The 22,082-nt window shown below is 30.3% G+C and overlaps 2 protein-coding genes across 3 annotated transcripts; both read right to left on the bottom strand.

The window, feature by feature from the left end:
• Nucleotides 1-881: 881 nt before the first annotated feature.
• LOC129296430 (F-box protein CPR1-like) lies at nucleotides 882-2,392 on the bottom strand. Its single transcript, XM_054935029.1, has one exon. The coding sequence runs from the start codon at nucleotides 2,264-2,266 to the stop codon at nucleotides 1,076-1,078; it is 1,191 nt and encodes a 396-aa protein (XP_054791004.1). The 5' UTR covers nucleotides 2,267-2,392; the 3' UTR covers nucleotides 882-1,075.
• A 15,171-nt stretch (nucleotides 2,393-17,563) lies between these two features.
• LOC129296432 (F-box/kelch-repeat protein At3g23880-like) lies at nucleotides 17,564-19,114 on the bottom strand. 2 transcript variants are annotated; one of them, XM_054935032.1, is made up of 2 exons: nucleotides 18,646-19,114; nucleotides 17,564-18,129 (listed from the first exon to the last, which is right to left on the bottom strand). In XM_054935032.1, exons 1-2 carry the CDS (start codon nucleotides 19,057-19,059, stop codon nucleotides 18,064-18,066), a joined length of 480 nt encoding a protein of 159 aa, XP_054791007.1. In that variant the 5' UTR covers nucleotides 19,060-19,114; the 3' UTR covers nucleotides 17,564-18,063. The 2 variants fall into 2 exon arrangements, with proteins under 2 accessions (XP_054791007.1, XP_054791006.1); XM_054935031.1 differs by having other exon boundaries at nucleotides 17,564-18,057.
• Nucleotides 19,115-22,082: the final 2,968 nt, after the last annotated feature.

The raw sequence follows: 22,082 nt of genomic DNA, 5'->3' as shown, positions 1-22,082 counted from the left end.
TTAAATTGGGTTGGACCAATGGTTGATCTGGTGGCATAATAATTAAATTAAAAAATTATATATATATATATATATATAATAATATAAATATAAGAAATAAATATGAAATTGCTACTTAACTTACAAATAAAACCAAATATTTTAAGTTTATCATGACTTAACAAGCCACATGATACAACATAAATCAAATAATTAAAAAAATTGATCATTTTCTAAAAAAATTAAACAAAAGAAAAAGACATTTTTTTAATAGTCCATTTTTTTAAAACTGGACCCAGTTATCAGTCCAAAGCAGCTCAATCCGGCCCAACTCACCGAAGCTTGACTAAGTTGTTAGCTTAATTGGTCGACAGTTTGACCATCAAGTTTAGTCTGGTTTTTTAGTCATTACAAAAAACTCCCATACAAAGCTACAGTTCCTAAAGCCATTATTGTAGAGCACAATATTCTTCAGAACAGCACCGCAATGCCATTCATGAACCCCAGTGTTCATCAACAGCTAACAATCAGACTCAAAACAACCTAACCAAATCCCAAATCTAGAATCATCTGCATCCCCCTCTTGAGAGCCAAAGCTTCGCACATGACGGTAGAAGTTTCAAATTTCAGAAAAAAGAAACCTGTTCCACCTTCTAAGCAGTACTTAACAAGAACAGATATTACGTCTTACTTATTTGAACGTAGGCCGTGAGATACAAACAAAAAGATTGTAGCAAATGGCATCTCACATATAAAAGGATCATCATTCAATCAAAACACAAAACATATGAAGAATGCATCCATCTTCCATAATTATATCTCCATCTTACCAAGACAACTAGGTTAACAAAATAAAAAGAGATAAATGTCTCCAGTAATCTAGAAAAAGAAAACTGAACAACATGATATTTACAGAATAGGCTGGTCAAGTAAAGCTACCAACATCCAGTATTAAATATCTGCATTACCGATCTCAATAAAATCTCTAAACGGCATCGAGCCTCATAGGTACAAAATGATCGTCACAAGTACAGGTTGATCTTCTCCAGCAAATTATCTTAAAGTAAATCCCCAAGGTAATAATTAAACTCTAGGATCAAAGCTCTTCAATATGGTTGTTGCCAACTGGTACAAGGCTTTCTACATAATTGAAGATAACATAACCATTTCTCTTCCTTGGGATAGCAACCGTCTTGAATTCATTAGTAGTGAGATTGACCATGACAATATTTTGTTCATTATTCCTCCTTTCACGTTCAGTTTCCCAAGTGGGTACAAAATTGCAGACAATTTCGTTCCTCCAAATAGTCCAAGGAACTAAAATGCATGGGTAAGGGCTGACACTGTATTTCTTAGTCCAATTCCATCTTTCCCCGGACGCACCTGCGCCCTCCTCCATCACCCACAAATCAATCAAGGAAGATTCATAGTTTCCACTGAAAGTGTGAGAAAGCATAGCAAGATTATTCTCATGCACAGTAAGCCTATTGAAAAGTGATTTAGGGACTGAAGTAGGTAATGGTATCAAAGTAAACACTTCAATTGCTATGTCAAATGAAACTATCAATTGAACATAATTTTCATCCTCCTGCCCCAAATTTAGCATAAACCCAAACCAAAAGATAGCTCCATTTGCAGGGAAACTGTTAGAAATAAGATATACACAGTCTAAGTTCCCAAATTCTATTGCATTCCACGTTCTTGTGCTCAGTGAATATAATTGCACTTGATTAACCAGCTTAGCACATACGGGAGACTCTTCCATGCGAATAGACCGTTCATTATTTGAAGAAACACGCATTCTCACTATCTTGTAATCATTAACAAGTGGACAAAACCCAAATCCCATCTTGAAAGACTCACGCGCAGAAATATTAACAGCTACGGACACCTGTCTAACCTCTCTAGTAGCTGGATTCCATACGAAGATGGAAGCCTCATTGCGTTGGAGGCAGACCAAGCCATGGCTAGAACCTATGGTATTAACACCCAACAAGGAACCGATTAGAGGTGCGCTTTGAGCTTCAAATACTTGCATTTTTTGATCGACAAAACCCAAGTACGCAGGAACAATTGGGTTAGCCCCTCCTAAAAGGAGAGAAGAGGTTTGACTACCAGTGTGATGGAGATGGTCAGCGATGAAAGATGCAGTCTTGAAGAGATTTTTCCAGTTTTTGCAAACACATCGAAATCGGATTAGGGATTTTACGGGAAGTCGTTTGAGAATGTTTGTGATGATATCTTGGGGAAGAATTGCTGTGTCGTCGTCCACTGCCACCTGCTTCATGGTGCTCAACGAGGAAGAACAGATCGCTGTCTATTTTACTGATAAACTACATATATTATTGATAAATCGGTTTTCTGGGCCAATATCTATAAATCTGTGCATATAAGAATCTATACATATGAGACCAAAAAGAATCAACCCGCTCCAGATACATTTTCATGTAGTAGTGAACAGCAGAACAGGTAATCTGTATGGTTTCATTGGTTGGTGTGATTCCATCTATTGTCCTTCCTCTTTTTTGTATTTTCTCACCCAATATTTTTGATAATTTTTTTGTCTTTTACCATCTCTTGTTTTTGTCGAATGATTTGTTTTTTCGGTACCACTACCTCGTCCCTTTTCAATTAAGATTTATTTAAGGAAAACGACATATAAGTCTCAAGAACTAGTAAATTTAAATTAGATATTAAATGTTAGAATTTATAAGTTCATCTTTTAATTTTATAATTTTATTATAATAAATTTATAATTTAACTTTTAAATTTTAATATGATTAAAAAATAAATAAATTTATTTTCTCTATTAAAATTTGAAGCACAAATTATAAATTTATCATAATAAAGTTATAAAATTGAGGGTCAAACTTGTAAATTCATAAAATTTGACACTTAAAACCTCATTTGAATTATTAATCTCTTGTGATCTATCTATCATTCTCTCATTTATTTCTACAGTATAGTATTTATTTTTTTGTTATGGTTCACTTTTTCTCTTTTTTTATCAAGCTATTAAAAATTGTATTGATCGTTGAACCAAACAAGACATTGATTTAAGGATTGATGGTTAGACTGTAGTTGAACCGATTGAAACTAATTTAATATATTTTTAATTTTATATGCTAAATGGTATATTAGAGATGAAATTTTGTAAAATATCTCTAAACTTATTTAATATATTTAAACGCACTCATTCATTGAAGGGTTTTTAAAATTAAATTAACTATAATGAAGTTTAAAAATATAGATAAATAATTTAAAGTATAAAGATTAATTATATGCAGTCACGCTGAAAAAATAATTCAAGATTCAGGAAATAATTAAAATGACTCAACAAAGATTATGGGAAAAATTGGTGAAAATGACCTAATTAAAAGAGAAATTGTGCCAAGGATCAAATTGAATTCAAAGATCAAATTAAATATTTTATTTATTAAACAATATAAGCAAATGACCAAAATGTTTTTTTTTTTGTTTAAACAAATGAAATTGAATTAAAAAAAACTGTATGTTTAACACGTATATCTCAAGCCAAAGAAACTTTGCACCTCAACCAAAAACTTTGCACCCTAAATTTAAAGTCTTGCACCCCAATCAAAAGCATTGCATCCAAGTCAGAAGCCATATATCCTAAGCCAAAGCTTTGAGGTGCAAGGCTTCTTTAGCTTGGGGTTTTCGTGTTAACATGCAGCTTTTTTTAGAAAAATTATTTGTTTAAATAGAGAAGTATTTTGATCATTTGTTTATTTTGTTTAATAAAAAAATATTTAGTTTGGTTCATAAATTGAACTTGATTCTTGAACATAATTTATCTTTCAATTAAGTCCTTTGCATCAATATTTTCAAGATTATGAGAAAAAAGGGGCAACGAAGAAAGCAAGTGCTGTTATTAAAAACCATTGAGTCCCACATCGACAGATAGCAAATTCTTCACTTGGATGATTGCCTATAAAATAAGAGGAGGCCGGCAACAGTGAGTTGAAACGGGGTTTGGTTGTCAAAAATAATAAATTACATCTCGTGACCGTGTGGAAATTACAGACTTCGCCCCTTTCCTAAAAAAAAAAAAAAGAAAAAAAAAGTTGAATCTGGTTCATGAGCGTAAAGCCGGTCGCCTTTTAAACCGTTAAATGAGTTTTTAACGGGTTAGCCAGTTGGTCAACTGTTTGGTCTGGGAGTTGACTGGATTTGATAAAAGGGCCAATTCTTGATTTAATTAGTTAAATCGATCGATCCGATTTTTAAAATTTTAGTTTTACCAGTGAATTTTCATTTTTTTTTTGCCTTTTACTGCATGTGCCACGTGGCATCAAGTGATGAAAGATGTTCAAAATATTTCTTCAATCTTCTTATTCTCATGAGGATTGAAATATTTTGCAAATATCTAAAATAAAACTGTAGGATAAAAAAAGATTTTTGGCTGTCAAATGCCATCTATTACATAGTGCTTGAGGGAAGAAGCACTTTCTCATGATGCTTGAATAAATTGTGTCTAGAAAACATGAAATGATGACAGGAGGAAAAATTTAAAAAAAAAAAAGTGGGGAAGAGGAGAAGAAATTGAAGCAAAACGCGGGGGGGAGGTGGGGTTTAAGGACTGAAAGGCAAGATTAAATTGAATAGATCGATGAAAAAACATCAACAAAGATTGTGTATTGTGAACCTCAAATCGCAAAAAACTCTTCAGCAAACACTCATCCAATCCACCATTGGTCCAAAGAGCACCCAAACTCTAGTTGGTGGAAAACAACTATCATAAATAAACAAAAGTAAGATGAAAATGCAAGAAATCATCGAAAGAAACTGAACATCCTGATATTATAGATAGGCAGAAAGGTACAAGAACTTGACATTGAAGATATTTCTTCAATCCTCTTACGATGACTGAAATGTTTTACAAATGTCTGAAATAAAATTGTAGGATAGAAAAAGATTTTTGACTGTCCAATGTCATCCATTGCATAGTGCTTGAGGGAAGAAGCACTTTCTCATGGTGGTTGAATAAATTGTGTTTGGAAAACATGAAATGATGACAGGAAGAAAAAAATTAAAAAGTGGGGAAGAGGAGAAGAAATTGAAAGCAAAAAGGAAAAAAAAAAAAAAAACTATCACCTAGGCATTGAAAGGTAAGATTAAATTGAATAGATCAGTGACAAAACATCAACAAATTGCGAACCTCAAATCACATAAAACTCTTTAGCAAACACTCATCCAATCCACCATTGGTCCAAAGAGCACCCAAACTCTAGTTGGTGGAAAACAACTATCATAAATCAATATAAGTAAAATGAAAATGCAAGAAATCATCGAAAGAAAACTGAACATCCTGATATTATAGATAGGCAGAAAGCTACAAGAACTTGACATTGAAAATATTTCTTCAATCCTCTTATGATGACTGAAATGTTTTACAAATATCTGAAATAAAACTGTAGGATAGGAAACAAAAATTTGGCTGTCCAATGCCATCTACTACATAGTGTTTGAGGGAAGAAACACTTTCTCATGGTGCTTGAATAAATTGCGTCTGGAAAACATGAAATGATGACAGGAGGAAAAAAAAAATAAAAAGTGGGGAAGAGGAGAAGAAATTGAAAGCAAGAAGGAAAAAAATGAATCATAAGCACTGAAAGGCAACAGTAAATTGAATAGATTGGTGAAAAAATATTAATGAAGACTTTGCATTGTGAACCTCACATCACAGAAAACTCTTTAACAAAAACACTCATCCAATCCACCAATGGTCCAACGAGCACCCAACCTCTAGTTGGTGGAAAACAACTACCATAAATCAACATAAGTAAAATGAAAATGCAAGAAAACTTAATTTAATACCCACCATCGAAAGAAAACTGAACATTCTAATGTTATAGATTGGCAGAAAGCTACAAGAACCTGGTATTGAACATATGCGCTAAAATAAATTTGTAATGGGATAATTAAGATCTAGGATCAAAGCTCTTCAGTATAGTTGTTGTCAACTGGTACAAGGTTTTTCACATAATTGAAGAAAAGCATAATTATTACTCTTTCTTGGGATAAGAAACATCTTGAATTCATTAGTAGTGAGATTGACCAAAACAATATTATGTTCATCATTCCTCACTTCACGTCGTAGACAATTGCAGACAATTTCGTTTCTCCAAATAGTCCCTAAAACTAAAATGCATGGGTAAGGACTGATACTATATTTCTTAGTCTAATTCCATCATTCCCCAGATGCAGGTGCATCCTCCTCCATCACCCACAAATCAATCAAAGAGATTCATAGTTTCCATTAAAAGAGTGAGAAAGCATAGCAAGATTATTCTCTTGCACAATAAGCCTATTGAAATGTGATTTAGGAACTGATGAAAGTAATGATAGGAGGTTTTGAAAAACAAAATAAATCGTTAAGGGAGTTAATTTTAAATATTAAATGATGAGACAGGTCATATACAACTGACTCAAACTTTGAAAGAATTTTATATATCTTAGCTTAGTTATTTTTTCTTATCGTAATTAAACATAACATAATATCTGTTTTTTTAAATTGAACAAAATACATCTCTTTTGATAAAATCTCCAAACTATCTAAAAATTATTTACTTTTTAATTTTAAACCAACATGTCTAAAAAATCTTATACATACGGGGTCAAAAACAAAAAATGCGTAATGCGATCGTCATGAAATCATTCAAATAATTAACGAGAATACCTTATAAAATATTATTTATCAACATTTACTACAAATATTAAAAAAATTACATAACTCCGTATTTTTTTAATTTTATTTCCTTTTGCTTTGGACTTTGAAATGCAGATTATTCTTGCAAGTTAAGACCTAATATAATTGTCAAAATGTTATTGGATTATATTCAAACGAGCATCAGCAATTGAATATCAAATCAAATCAAATTGAGTTTGATGTTTGATTCAATCTATTCGATTTTATAATTCAAGTAGACTTTTTTTAATAAAAAATTTTGTTTATTTTTTTTGATAAAATGACAAATAGTTCAAAGACAAAAATTTAAAAAATATTGTTTATCAATTCAATGCAGTTTAAAAATTACTTAATTGAATAAATTAAAAGTTAAAGTATATTTTCAGTCTTTTGATTTTACATAAGGTTTCATTTTAATTCCTTAATTTTATAAAATATATTTTTAGTCATTTAACCTTAACATTATTAGTTTTATCACACAAAAAATTTACATTGAACTTTTAAATATTAATAATACATTTTCAAATGTTGATTTATTAAGTCTAAATTTTTTAAAATAACAATGATTAGAACAAAAAGTAAACATTTGAAACTAGCGATATTAGAGTTAAAAAATTAAAAATATATTTTATAAAATTAAAGAATTAAATTAAAATTTTACATAAAATTAGAGAAACAAAAATATACTTTAGCCTAATTCAAATCAATCAAATTATATATATATATACTTCTTTTTTTTTAGAAAGAGTGAATAAGTTAAGAAAAGAAACCCTTTTTTTTTTGAACAGAGGTTAAGAAAAGAAACCCTAACCTACCTCATCTCCCCGATTTTTCTCTCCAATCTGCTCGGCCTTCGGTTTGGGTTAGTGAAAAATTTCTTTCCATTTTCTCTTTGTTTTCTTTTCCATTTTACGTTTTCTTCTCTCCATCTCTAGTAATAGTATTTCTTTTTATGTATTGTTTTTTTTGTATATAATTTAATTTTTTATGCAATAGTACTAGTTTTTATTAGTTTCTTTCATGAATTATAGAATGGAATGACTTTATTTTTTTCCTTTTAACAGTAGGAGAAAAATGAATAGAAGAATGTGTACGATTAGACTCCATAAACTTAAATAAGAGCTCATTAATCAAATAAACCGACCAAACCAAACCGTTATAATTCTGTTCAAGTCTAATTCAATTTGATAAAGTATTTTAGTTTGATCCTATCCAAATTTTTTGCATATTTTAGTCTATGAATTCTATCCAAGCAATGAGTGAGGTTCTGCTTCCAAAATTTGCAAAAAAATAAAAAGAAAAGAAAGAAAAGAAAAGAAAACGCATTTGCCGTATTTTGTAAGTAGAACCTCACTCATTGCTTTGAAATACCTTGAAGTTGAAGTATGTGAACTCTTGAAATGGTTTCTTCTTGAAAAAGTCTTAAAATTCCTCATGACTTTGGAAAGGTATCTTTGATTTGTCAAACCTCATCATTGATCATCTCAAATGACAAGCTGGAAATGGAGCTTCCATTATGATCACTCATGTGCTTTGGTGGTCTCCTTCTAACTCTTCTATTGCCCTGGCTTTCAATGTCTCCACAGCAGCTAATCTAATGATTCAAAAGCCTAACTCGTGAACACAACTCAGCTGGAACATTCCTTTATTAAGGAATTTGTATGACTCGAATTTAATTCGTCAAATCATTAAAATTCCATTACCTTTATGTGGCTCTACAGATTGATTAATCTGGAATTCTAACACTTACATTGTCCAGTCGGGTTTTATATATCTTAACAAGCATGTAGGGGATTCGCATCTAGCAAGGGAAAGTATTTGAGAGTTAAAATATCCTTGTTATTTGAAAATTAGTGTATAAGGCAATCCCCATAGGTGATATTCTTCTAGGCCATCATGTTCTTGCCTCAATTATGTGTCCTTTTGGTTGCGACTTACAGGATTCCTTGCGTCATATTTTCTGTGAATGTCCTTATGTTAAAGCTATTTGGTTTGGCTCTTCGGGAATTTGTTCAGAAGAAATTTCTCATCAAGGTTTTATTTTTTGGCTTTTAAGAGTTTCAGATAAATTTTATAGAGTAAAGGATCTTTCTTTGATTGAGGAAATTTTTGTGCTTCTACATTTCATTTGGATGTTAAGGAATCAAGCCTAACACAAGGGGAAAATGTTAACCCCTTGTCAAGCAATTAGGGATTTTCAAGAATAGATGAAATTTCTCGGATTTGTTTGTAACTGCAAGTCTTCCACAAACTTATCTAAGTGCCAAAAAAAATAATAAATGGAAATTTTTTCCTAAAGGAAAGTCATCAATGCTTGCTACTCACCAGGTGCGATGGATTCTGCAAATGGTTTGTATATTTGGACTATCAAAATTTCAAAATTTAAAAAAAAAGGAACTTTATTTTCTGTGTAGCAGAGCTCTATTTTGAAAGAGAAGAGTTGCAACAATTTCATATTACAAAATATTTTGTTTTTCTCAGACCAATTTTTTCAAGCTTGTCTTCGTAGCTTCTTGCAATGGGTGATAGGCACTGGCAATCAGTCTATTATAAGAGGTTTGAGGTTGGGAGGTTTTAAGATTATCTTGCATAATGGAAACTTCTTGTTTACACACACCCTTGCCAGAAAAGAAGTGTTATTCTACAGAACATCCAACATATGTTCTCTTCTTTTAGCTTAGTGTCAGTAGAATAAATTAAGCAACATTGTACTCCCTTGTTCTCTTCTTTATCTTTGCAAAATTATGAATTGTAACTTTTATGAGATTAATTTATTGTTGGATCCCTTTTCCACAAAAAAAAAAAACTATTCAAATTGTCATATATATTATTTAAAGTGCCTGCTCATTATCTTACTCTTGTTGTTTGGTTGGTGTTGGAGGATTCATGAACTTTTCAAAGAGGGGAAAAAAAAGGATTATCAATTATCACATCAAATATAAAAAAGAAAAACAATGTTTTACCAAAAAAGAAAGCAAGAGAAAGAAGCTAAACAACAAACAAAACCAAAACCAAATGAAAGTATAGTCCCCAAGGCCATTCTTTTGGAGCAGAATAATGTGGAAAAAGAGTGATAGGATAAAAGGAAATTAGCAAGTTATTTGTGCCATGTTAACTTCTTGTGTATTATATTGCGTTAAAGAAGGGGAAAAAAAAAGGATTATCAACTATCGGCTTGTTTCTGTTTGATTCCCTTCACTGTTCTACTTTCTTGCAACTCTTGCCACTCTGTTGCTTGAACCAGTTATATCAGATGACGTCTTCGGAAAATTTGGTCAGTATCGAGCCCAGGACTTTCCAATCCCCCTTCGCAGATTCCTGGTTTACTGAAGTGTTCTCTCACAAGAGAGAAGAAGAAATCAAGAGTGACATGTGTAACTTTATTGGTCAACGAAAATATTTAATGGTTAACTTACATGGTAAAGTTAGGGTAAAATTGTATTTTTCTTTTTAAGTTTTATAGTGATATTGCTCTAAAAAAATTTAAAATGGTAGGGGCCTCTCGCAAAAAAAGTTCCACAACAACTTTACCTTTTAACTCTATTATATTCGCAGTGGAGTTAGCTCTATTGTAAATCTAAAAAAATTTATTGCCTTTAACATATCATTGTGTGCCCTATATAACCTATATCATTAACCATAATATTGCAAATCAATGTATTCTGCTCCAAAAAAAAAAAATTTGCGGATCAATGTATATTATATTGACAAGCTTTCTTAAAATCTACAAAACTTGTAACTAAACTCTCCAATTCATTGTTTATTATATACTCTTTTGAACTATAATATTGTTAATTAATCTACGTTTCTAAAAAAAAAGTTAAAATCTTGATTTTTTTTAAATTTTCATATCTTTCTAATCATACCTTTGAGTAGAATAAATATTAATATTTGACTTATTCAAAGTATTCTTATTGATTACTTGAGTAGAATATAATAAGTTAAAGGTGCAAACTTGGCCCTCAACTATTTTTTCAGAAGCATTGGGTAGCCTACATTATAAGATGGTGTAAAATAAATTATCAACTTTAAAAAATAAAGCATCCAGCAGTCTCTATTAATTTTTATTTGATAGATGTTAATTTTTCATGTGAGGCCCACAATTTTTTATTGAAAATGATGTGTGTCACCTCACCTTAGCAAATAAAGGTACAAATCTAATAAAGGTACAAATCTAATTATGAATTATTTTTCGAGCATCTACTATAAAAAATGGATCATCTAGCATATTCTCATCAAATTTGACCAAACACTGTTTATTTTTTAACTTATAAAACTCATAACATATCAATTTTTCCTATCTTCTTGCTTTCATTTTATGAAATATCATACTAGAACTTATAGAACTCACAATGCTTGTAATTTTTTTTTTGGTTAAAATTGTATGAAATGTCATACTAAAATTTCTCATTTAAGTATTTTTAAAAAAATTATGAAAAAAATAATAAATGAATTGGTAGATTGGACCGTTTAACCCATCAAGCTACAAAGGGTTGGGTTGAAATTATTCCAACCCATAAAAAAATGGATTGAATCCAATATAACATATATTGTTCTCAACACATATCGGTCATCTCATATGATCTAGGTTAGTTCATATTGCCAACTCTATTAATATCTTATATTTTGGATCAAGTAAGACTTCTGAAAAACGTCATATAATGGTTTAGAGGGAGTATATAATGGAGTTAACATATTAAAATAAAATACTATGTAAAATATGAAGCACATGAGACACAAGTATTTACAATAATTTTTTAGAGCTCAGACTCTAAAAAATATGCTTTGTTTAGGAATCTGCAAAGGATCTTAAATATGAATTCATGCCTACAAAGATAAAAAGACATACTTCAACTTATACCTGCTCCGCTTTGAGATTTAGCATATTTGTAATATGAAACTGATGAATTCACATAAGAGGAGAAATAGAAAGCAGTGATAGTGTTAATATAAATGAAGTAATGAAACAGGGGAAAAAATACAAACAAGCATGAACTTAGAGAAGAAACAATCCGTTGCAAGGTTCAGTTATTTCAAGTCCCATACAAAGCTGCAGTTCCTAAAGCCACTATTGTAGAGTACAATATTTTCCAAACATAGCACTGCAATGCCATTCATGAACCACCAGAGTTCATCAAAAGTTATCAATTTGATTATAAGATAAATTTAATTTTTTTTACAAAAATTTTGATTTATCAATATGGTTCGGTTAGAAAATTTCTTAACCAAATAAACCAAATTATATATATTTTTTCTTTTTACTTTTTAAAAAAGTGAATAAATTGATTAAAAAAAAAAGAAGAAGCCCTACCCTGCCTCGTCTCCCCCAACTTTTCTCTCCATGTGTTGAGCTACTGAATTGGGTGGGTAAGAAATGTCTTTCCATTTTCTCTTTGTCTACTTTTTCATTTTCCATTTTTTCTCTCTCCATATACAGTAGTAATTTTGTTTTGTTTAGTTTTGTTTTTTATTTATACAATTTAATAATATTCTTAAACAAATGTACTAGTTTTATTAGTTTGTTTTGTGAAACATAGAATGATAGAATGGAATGACTATTTCTTTTCGGCAATTAATAGTTAGGAAAAATGGATGGGAGAATGACAATTAAAGACTTTCTAAGGACATTAATTTTAATTAGGGATCACAAAATTTTGAAATTTCAATTAAGGACCTGGTCCTTATTTGGGATAAAAAAGTATATTCAATTTTACAAAATTACCCTTTCCCTAAACACTAAAAAGAAGCAGCAAAACAGCTTATCTACATTCTCTGTTCTTGTTTTTGGGTAAGAAAAATATGCTCTCACGCGCGAAAAATTAGTTGAGTGGATCATCATCTAGGTCATCATCTTCTCCTTTCTTGATAATGGGTAATTACATGATTTTTTCTTTTACATCTTTCCCTCTGCCATGCACCCCAAAAAATATGCAACCCTCCTTCTCTATTTTTAACATTCCCTTTGTCATGCATGTGCAGAAGAATTTTTAGATGTTGTAAATGTTGTCTTACATCGTTTCTCTTTTATAGTTAAGAAAAAAGTAATATTCTTAATGATTAATAGATTATATATATAGAAACACACAATAAATAATTTTTGAGAATGATAGTATTAAAAAATTAAGTGAAAAATGAGAAAAACGTAAATGGATGCTAAATTTTTCTGTTCTGTGATGTAAAGTATGTTATTGTTAAAAAATGCAACATAAATGCTGAATTGTTGTAGTTGTGGTTGGGATTACGGAAAGGATAGTTATGAAGTAATAAATTTGTGTATTGCTTCTAGTTGTTACAAGTTTATTTCCCATATGGCAAGTACTTCAGCAAAAGAAGTATTTTGTTATTTTCACGTTGAAGGACATTTTGTCAAAGATTCACAAGGAAAGATGACCTATGAAGATGGGAGATTAATTTCTAAATTAATTTCTAAAAAGAAGTATTCTTTTTGGCTTTTCTTTATTTTTCTTAACAAGGCTTAAAACTATTCATTTTATTCTTCTCACCGGTACCTCCCACAGTTTGAAATGATTTTCTATCATTTTCCTTCAATAGATGCTCGCACATCTATATCAACATTCTCATATATATTACTCTAACTTTTATACTCTTGTTATCCTATTAAAGCTTAACATTCAATATCATATAATATAGCTGGTCTTATGACAGTTTGATAAATTTTTTCTTTAAGTTTATTAGATACTTTTCAATCACAAATAAATCATTTATCATTTCTCCAATTAAACCACTAACTTGTATCCCATGTGCAACAATTTCATTAATTTTTTCATTATGTTGAATAATAACTCTCAAATATTTAAATTTTTTTTATTTGAGGTATAATTTGATTTCTAATTTTATTTTCAAATTAATACTGACTAATCTTTTATTAAAATTATAATGCCAATATTTCGTTTTACTCTTACTCAGGCCAAAACCTTTTGACTCTAATGCCTTTTTTTATAACTCAAGTTTATAATTAATTTTTTATTTTATCTCTATAATAAGAACTATATCATCAACAAAAAAGCATGCATTTGGAGATTTACTCTTAAATATGCTTAATGAAAACATTTACGAACAAATCAAAAGATAATGAATCAAATATAAGGTCAAAACTTTTTACTTCATGTATACTTCAAAAAAAAAAATAAAGAAAGAAAGAAACAATTAGATAACTAGGGCTTGTTTGACGACTTGCTCTAGAAATATTTTTTTATTCTCTAGAATAAAAAAATATGTTTGGTAATGTGTTTTTAAAAAATATTTAAAAAAACAAAAACAAATATAACATAAAGAATAGAAAAATGAAAATATTTTTTAGGTATTTTGAGATTATTAGTCTAGAGAACAAAAAAGAATACATAAAACACATATTTTTATTTTTTTCTCAGAACATATTCTACAAAATATCAGTTCTCATAATAAAAAATAAAAATAGTTCAAACAAGCCCTTAATATCTCAATTTTTATTTTTCCTTTCTTTATGTTGTGCTTGGCTTACAAGGAAAAAATAAGGAGCCAAAATGAAGATAAAAGAAAAAATGAAGGGATGCAATTTTCTTCTATTACTTGGCTAAATAAGAGAAAACAAGGAGGAGAGAAAAATTGTTAATTTTATATAAACAATAATAACCTTATTATTTATAAAAATATTTATATATAATAAAATTTAATATTTTGACACGTATGTGTAAATTTCTATCATATATTATTGATTGAATAAAAAACATAATTACAAATTATTTTATCTAATACTGAACAAAAATTATTTTATCCAATTTATAATTTTATTTATTAAATTATTAAATATATAATAATATTAAAATTTTGAATCCACAACCAAATATAAGAAATTTAACTAAAAATTTAAATTAGCATTTGTCTAATTAATTTAAAAATTGAATATACTTCATGTTTAACAAAAGTCTATAATCAAAATGTAACTACACTACATATATAAAATTTGAAAATTGATGGATAAATTTAAAAATAAAATTTTCTCTCCAAAATCTTTTCATATTTATAAAAAAAATTAAAGGTAAAAATATATAAATATTATATGTTATTTTTCTCATTTTTCTATCCATAATCAAGTAGGAGAAAATGTTATTTTCTTCTCACTTTTCTCTTTGGTCAAGCATATCATTAATGCTACGAATCATTAATTATATAAAGAGTGGAAAATAATAATAAAGAAATCATGTAATATATATATATATAGAGTTCCTAAAAATTAAAAAAATTATCCAATTTTATATTACAATTATATCATTTGCTTACTTAGAGGGGATTTATTTATCATTTTCCGAACTAAATATTCCTCATTTGATTATAAGTTTGAAAACATAATAATGTATTTATAGAAATCAATTAAATAATTAATGAGAATACCGTATAAAATGCTAGTTATCATCATTTACTAAAAATCCTAAAATATTACAGGACTCGCATTTTTTAAATTTTTGTTCTATGGACCTGAATTGTAGAATGGGATATTGCTCGTAAACTTTGATTGGCATCAGTCAAAGTTCTCCACAATCGTGTTTATCATATTCTCCCATTTTTCAACAATCATTTTGCAAGTTTACACCAAATATTGAATGGATTTTGGACAAGTTAGAACACTAGAGCTAAAATGTATATGGTCTCCAAACTTCTTTTTTGCAAGCTATATCCATATATACAATATTGTAATTGTAAATCAATGCATTATGCTGACACTCTTCCTTAAAATATCTATGATATAACAACATTTACAATATCAACTCTAATTCATCATGTAGAAATTTGGTAAGTACTATGCAAAAATTACGAAAAAACATAGTAAGCAAGTGTTTCTACTATAAATTTAAAGGGTCAAACTCTTCCAAAAAAAAAAATTACGTTTTATTTGTGTAATGTGTAATGCATTTTGAATGTTAATCCAACATCACTAAAAAAAATAGATATGAATAAATAAGCACGGATATTGATTGTAGAAATATTAAGAATAACATTATTGTAGAGCACAATATCCTTCAAGACAGCACTTCAATGCCATTCAGGACAAGCTACACCAGAAACCACAGAACAGAATCTGGAGCCAACAATCAGAGTCAAACACAGCCTGATCAAATTCCTAGCCTAGAGCCATCTTCATCATCCCCTTCCTAGGATTCAAAGCCTTACACTTGAAGGAATACAGTAGTTGCATCAGAAGAGCAGCTACACAATTCATGACCTCATTCCCAGTGTTTCTGGGGGGTTAAAAAAAAAAAAGGCCCCCGGTTCCAGCTTTCTCAGCAGTACTGTCATTAGCTCAGTTATAACATCTTCATTCAATCATAACAGGAAATATCTGAAGAAATGTATCACACTAAACAAAGAGTCAAGTCTGTATGGAATAGAAGCAATCGATCCTTGATGAAAGACGGCGTGTTGATAAGATTTTTTCCTTTCAATCTGTGCACCTTGGATTGAAATCTGCAAGGGATCTTATTTTCGAGAACACACAGTAAGATGTGGGATAGATGAAAGATGATCTTTGCCGCCTACTATCATCTTTTTCATAGAGATTGAAGGAAAAAAGACATTATCATAGGCGAAGTGAAAAAATTGTTTTGGTAAACATGAAAGGATGAGAGGAAAAGAAATAAAAAGTGGGAAATAAGAAATTGGAAGGATGAACAAAAAAAAAAAAAAATTACCCCAGAAGGTAAGAGTAAAATGTAAAAATGCTACAAAAAATGAGATTCAACAAGCAGATGAAAAGGGATTTGGTGCTGTGAACTTCACCAAAAAACTCTTATCAAATACTGTTCTAATCTTCTAATCGACCAAATATCCAAATGCACAAACATAGTAAGAGGAAAACTACTTGCACGTAATGTATTCAATTCATTTCTCCACCAGAGATGAATTGAAAAAGTGAAACTCGTTCAATTCATTCGTCAAGACAGGTTGCACAATCTTAAAACCAAACCGGTTCGATAATCTGTTATAAAACATTGGGAGCAAACCAAACCAAAAAAAAACTCTTACTTCTTTTAAAAAAAGGGACCAGTTCAAGTACCAAACAAACATGCCTTTGTTTGACTGGTGCTTGAAGGAATCTTGAACATTAGGAGGAAAACCTAAAAATTAATTCTTAACTACTCTTTTTATGACTCAGTTTGCAAGTCCCAGCAGTTAATATTAATGATATTACTTGTTAAGATATTACATTTTTTCCTCTTTTGGGAAAAAAATGATCCCCACATTAAACACCAACAAAACAACATTTACAGTAAAACAAAGCAACAGCAAGGAAAAAAAAAAAAAAGCTAAACATCAAACAAAAATAAACCAAAGGAAACCCCAACACTCCACCTCCCAGCTTCAACACTAGGGATAACAGCCAAAGCAGGTGGGGGGATTAGAATCCCATCCAAAAGGCCTTACCTTAATTAAAGATTTCTTGGAAAGTCAATCTGTTGTAAGATTCACCTATCTCAGCACCCATACAAAGCTAGCACTGCAGCGCCATTCAGGACAAGCTACCCCATGAACCAGAAAGTTAACCAAAAGCTAACAATTAGACTCAAACAAATCCTAATCAAATCTCAAATCTAGAGTCATCTGCATCCCCTCATTGAGAGACAATGTCTCGCACTTAAGACTGGAAGTTGCATGAGATGAGCAACTGCAGTTTCTGAAAAATGACCCCTTTCCAGCTTTCTTAGCAGTACAATAATAAGCGCAAATATTACATCTTACTTGTCAGAAAATAGACAGTGAGATACAAACAAAAATGGCATCCTCAAATATAGAAGGATTATCATTCAATCAAAACACATAATACCTGAAAAATGCATCCATTTCCAATGGTTATATATCCATCTTACCTGGACAACTAAATTACCAAGATAAAAAGTCCCCAATAATCCACAAATCATCAGCTAAATTACATATCCATCTCTGAAAGAAAACTTTACAACATGATATTATAGATAGGCAGGTCAAAGAAAGTTACAAACATCTAGTATTAAATACATGCACTTACCAATTTACCATTCTATATAAAATCTCAACCCTCAAAGGTACAAAATGATCCTCACTGTCACAGGTTCCTTTCCAGCAAACTAACTTAAAGAAAATCTGCAATGTAAAAATTAAGATCCAAGATCAAATCTCTTCTATGTGGTTGTTGCCAACCGGTGCAAGGCTTTCCACATAATTGAAAATATCATGACTCATGCTGTTTCTGGAGATAGCAAAAGTCTTGACTTCATTAGTACTGAGATTGACCAGAAAAATATTTTGTTCACCATTCCTCCCTTCACGTTCAGCTGCATTAATATGCCCAGGGAATGCAACAGAATGGCAGACAATTTCATTCCTCCAAATAGTCCCTGGAATTAAAATGCATGGGTAAGGGCTGGTACTATATTTCTTAGTCCAATTCCATCTTCCTCCGGATGCACCTGTACCCTCATTCATCACCCACAAATCAATCAAAGAAGATTCATAGTTTCCAATAAAAGTGTGAGAAAGCAGAGCAAGATTATTCTCGTGCACAGTTAGCTTATTGCGATATGATCTAGGGACTGAAGCAGGTAAAGGTATCAAAGTAAACACTTCCGTTGCGACGTCAAATGAAACTATCAAATGCCCAACAATTTCATCGTTCTCCCCCGAATTTAGCATAAACCCAAGCCAAAAGATAGCTCCATTTGCAGGGAAACCATTTGAAACAAGATATATACCGTCTAAGTTCCCAAATTCTATTGCACTCCATGATCCTGTGCTTAATGAATAAACTTGCACTTGATCGACCAGATTAGCAAATAAATTACACTCTTGCATACGAATAAACCGTTCATTATTCAAAGAAACACGCATTCTCACTATCTTGTAATCATTAGCAATTGAACTAAACCCAAATCCCATCTTGAAAGACTCACGCAAAGAAATACAACAGCTACTAACGCCTTTCTGACCTCTCTAGTAGCTGGATTCCATACGAAAATGGATGCATTATTGGGTTGGAAACAGAGCAAGCCATTGCAGCAACCGATGATACTAACACCCAACAAGAAACCGATTAGAGGTGCGTTTTGAGCTTCTTGAACTCGCATCCTTTGATCGAGAAAACACAAGTACGAGAATGGTCTAGCCCCTCCTAAAAGGAGAGAAGAGTTTTGAATATTGGAGTGGCGGATATGGTCAAGAATGAAAGATGGGGTCTTCAACAGATTTTTCCAGTTTTTGCAGACACATCGACATCGGATTAGGTATTTTACCGGAAGGCATTTGAGAATGCTTCTGATGATGTCTTGGGGAAGATATGGTGCGTCGCCGTTCACTGCCATCTGCTTCATAGTGCGCGACGAGGAAGAACGGATCTTGGACATCACAGTGCACAGTGCCAACCAGGGTTCGCCTCGCCAGGGAATGAACACAACAAAAGAGAAGGTCCCTCGTTTCTGTCTCCATTTTACGGGAGACAAAAAAATTATATATTAATCAGCTGTTTTGCATATTAAAGAGAGAGAGAGAATTAATCTTTTAATTTTTAAATTTTTAATTTATTTATAAATCAGCCTCAGTTATAATTTATTATGATTCAATCTCTTAATTTTAATTTATTTATAATTTAATTTTTAAAATTTTAATTTATTTATAATTTGTTCCCTCAATTTTTGTTAGTTCTGTTTTTAAAATTAACTTGGATCTCACGTCAAAAAGTAAGAGAAGTATATTTTAAATTAAAATATAAACATTTCTTTTATCCTTCTTATTTGATAAGAATAATTTTAAAAAAAATTAAAAAAATAAGGATCAGGTTATAAGTGACTCAAAAGTTAAGAAATTGGGTCCTAACGAGTTATAGTTGAGAAATTAAGTCATAATGAATTATAATTAAGAGATTGAGTTATAAATAAGTTAAAAGTTAAAAGATAAAATATTAATTTTTTCAAAAAAATAATTAATCTCAATAATTTTATTGAGTTTTGCTTCTCTTATCTTTATAATTTTTTTCTAACACAACCTTTTACAGATTAAGTTAAGTGTTTGTTCATTTTTCAATATTTTCTTCTTGTTTTTTTTTTTGTGGCCAAAATGTTTTTCAATATTTTCAATCATTATAATTTGAATAAGATTAGATGATATTTGTCCTTTATATATCTAACGATGTTAAATTTCAGAGATTATAAGAATAAAAAATATTAAACAAATTACAAAGATTAAAAATAGAACCCAAAAAAAATTATAGGGTCAATGATTGAGTTTTCTAACAAAAATTATAGACTAGGTATTCTTTTATTTGATTTAATGTTTGAATAAATACATAACAACGTTATTACAGAAAACAATTAAATAATTAATGTTGGGCGCAAACCTCACTTCGTCCGTTGGTCAGCTTTTTGTAGACTTTTCAGTTTGATGGTTTTAATATTAAAAAAATTGAGGTTGGTCAAAAAAAATATTAAAAATATTCAGATTTTCAACCAGGCTCTGCTTGCAAAAAATATTTGGAGGCTTTTTAGTGGATAATTCTCTTTTTACTAAAGTTTTTGCCTTTAAATATCTTTTGATGGATTGTGAAGTGTCTTTGAAATCCAAAAGTACTTCATCTCGCCCGCGGAGAGATTCTATGTCTTGTTCAGACATCATCATTGATCAATTGTATTGGAATGTGAGTAATAGGAATTCAATTTCCTCACATGGTCGGCATTGGCAGCTTTTGCAGCAGTCATTGATAATTCAGGTAATGTACCTTCCTTTCTAGCCTCATACTTCACGAGTCGCATTCCGTGTCTTCGAATGCTTAGTGAAGTCTTTATATCAGAATGTTTTGGCTTTGTTGTAATAACCCCAAAATAATAACACTAATAATAATAATATTATAATAAATATTACTCCCTTTATTTTAAATTATAAAATATTTTTAAACAAAATCTCACTTATTAATATATTTATTAAATATACTTTATAATGTTATTTTTTAAAAATAAAGATATAAATTTTTTAAAAATACATTTCATTTAATACTTTATTAATAAAAAATATTAAAAAGGGAGAATATATAAAAATAATAATATTAAAAAAATATTATTAATAAAATTTTATTTTTATTAAAATATCTTATATTTTAAAATATTAAATTTTTTAAAAAATATTTTATAATATAAGATAAAAGGAGTATTTTATAATTTTTTCAACAAGCTTTGGCCTTTGGTCTTGTTATGTGATTTTTCTCACGATCCATTTTACTTCAATTCTCTTTTTCTTTGTCGGTTAAGAGTTGCAGAAATAGAGTGAGAGAGAGAGAGAGAGAGAGAGAGTCTTTACCTAACCTCCGTCCATTCTCTATTCTTCCTCCTTCGTAGTTTATTCTCGTCGAATCCTCTTCCGCCTCTGTTCTTCCTTCTTTCTTTCTTTCTTTCTTTCTTTCTTTCTTTTTTTTTGAGTTTGTTTGCCGGTGAGGGTGCAGGTGGGTCGCCGATCATTCACTGCCATTGTGAGTTTCCAGAGAACTCGAGACTTCTTCCTCCTCCTTGTTTCTCTCCGTGCGTGGACGTCGGGTAACCAGGATTGTTACTAGAAGTCAGAACTTGAATTCCTTCACTCCCCTGCGTACACAGTCGACTTCTTCTTCCTTCCTTTGTTTCAAACATTGCTGATTGAGTGAGTTTAACCCATTTATTTTCTATTCTTGCAATTACCCTGAGGGTGTATATATTGCTAAACATTGTGATTCTTTTCCTTATTACCAATTGATGCGTATTTCTGAGAGTAGGTAGAGTTAAATCAAGTTGGAACTTAAATTTTAGAACACATCTCTGACAGATAATTTCACTTATGTATCATTTAGGTATGCTGAATAGTGTAAGAAGATGAACTTAGACTTAGTTTTTCTTGGACCTAAAATTGATTATTGATGAGACTTGGGTTTAAAAGTATGTTAAATTTATATTGGTGTTTGAAATTATATGGGCACGAGATTTGAAGGCTTCGAAGCTTAATTGAGTAATTTGAAAGGTAAATGCATGTTAAGTGTTTGTAGGAAAGTCTAAAAGAGAATTCTATTTTAATAATGTAATTAGTTGGGTTAAGATGATATGACAAATTTAGAGACTTAAAAGATGATGAAGAATGCACTTTGACTTGTTTAAATTAATTATGGTTATATTTTTATAGCAAGAAAGTTTGTTTAATTTGTAAGAAATATGTCAAAATTCTATTATATTTGATAGGGTAGTTGGAAAAAGAAAAAACTTCTTTGAAGCTGGGGAAAGGAAATTTTGGAACTAGGTGATATATTAGGTAAGTAAATAGTGTTTCCCAATAATTAGAAGTAATGGTCTTTCTTTTATTTTATTTTTTGTTTATTCTAAATAAATTTTCCTATTATACCATTTATGATTAAGTT

The sequence above is a fragment of the Prosopis cineraria genome, unplaced genomic scaffold (assembly GCF_029017545.1).
Source record: "Prosopis cineraria cultivar Desert tree isolate PC_DT_omini unplaced genomic scaffold, ASM2901754v1 PC330, whole genome shotgun sequence".
NCBI classification, from domain to species: Eukaryota; Viridiplantae; Streptophyta; class Magnoliopsida; order Fabales; family Fabaceae; genus Prosopis; species Prosopis cineraria.
The sequence above is the reverse complement of the archived record's forward strand: the minus strand, read 5'-3'. Positions and strand labels throughout refer to the sequence as shown.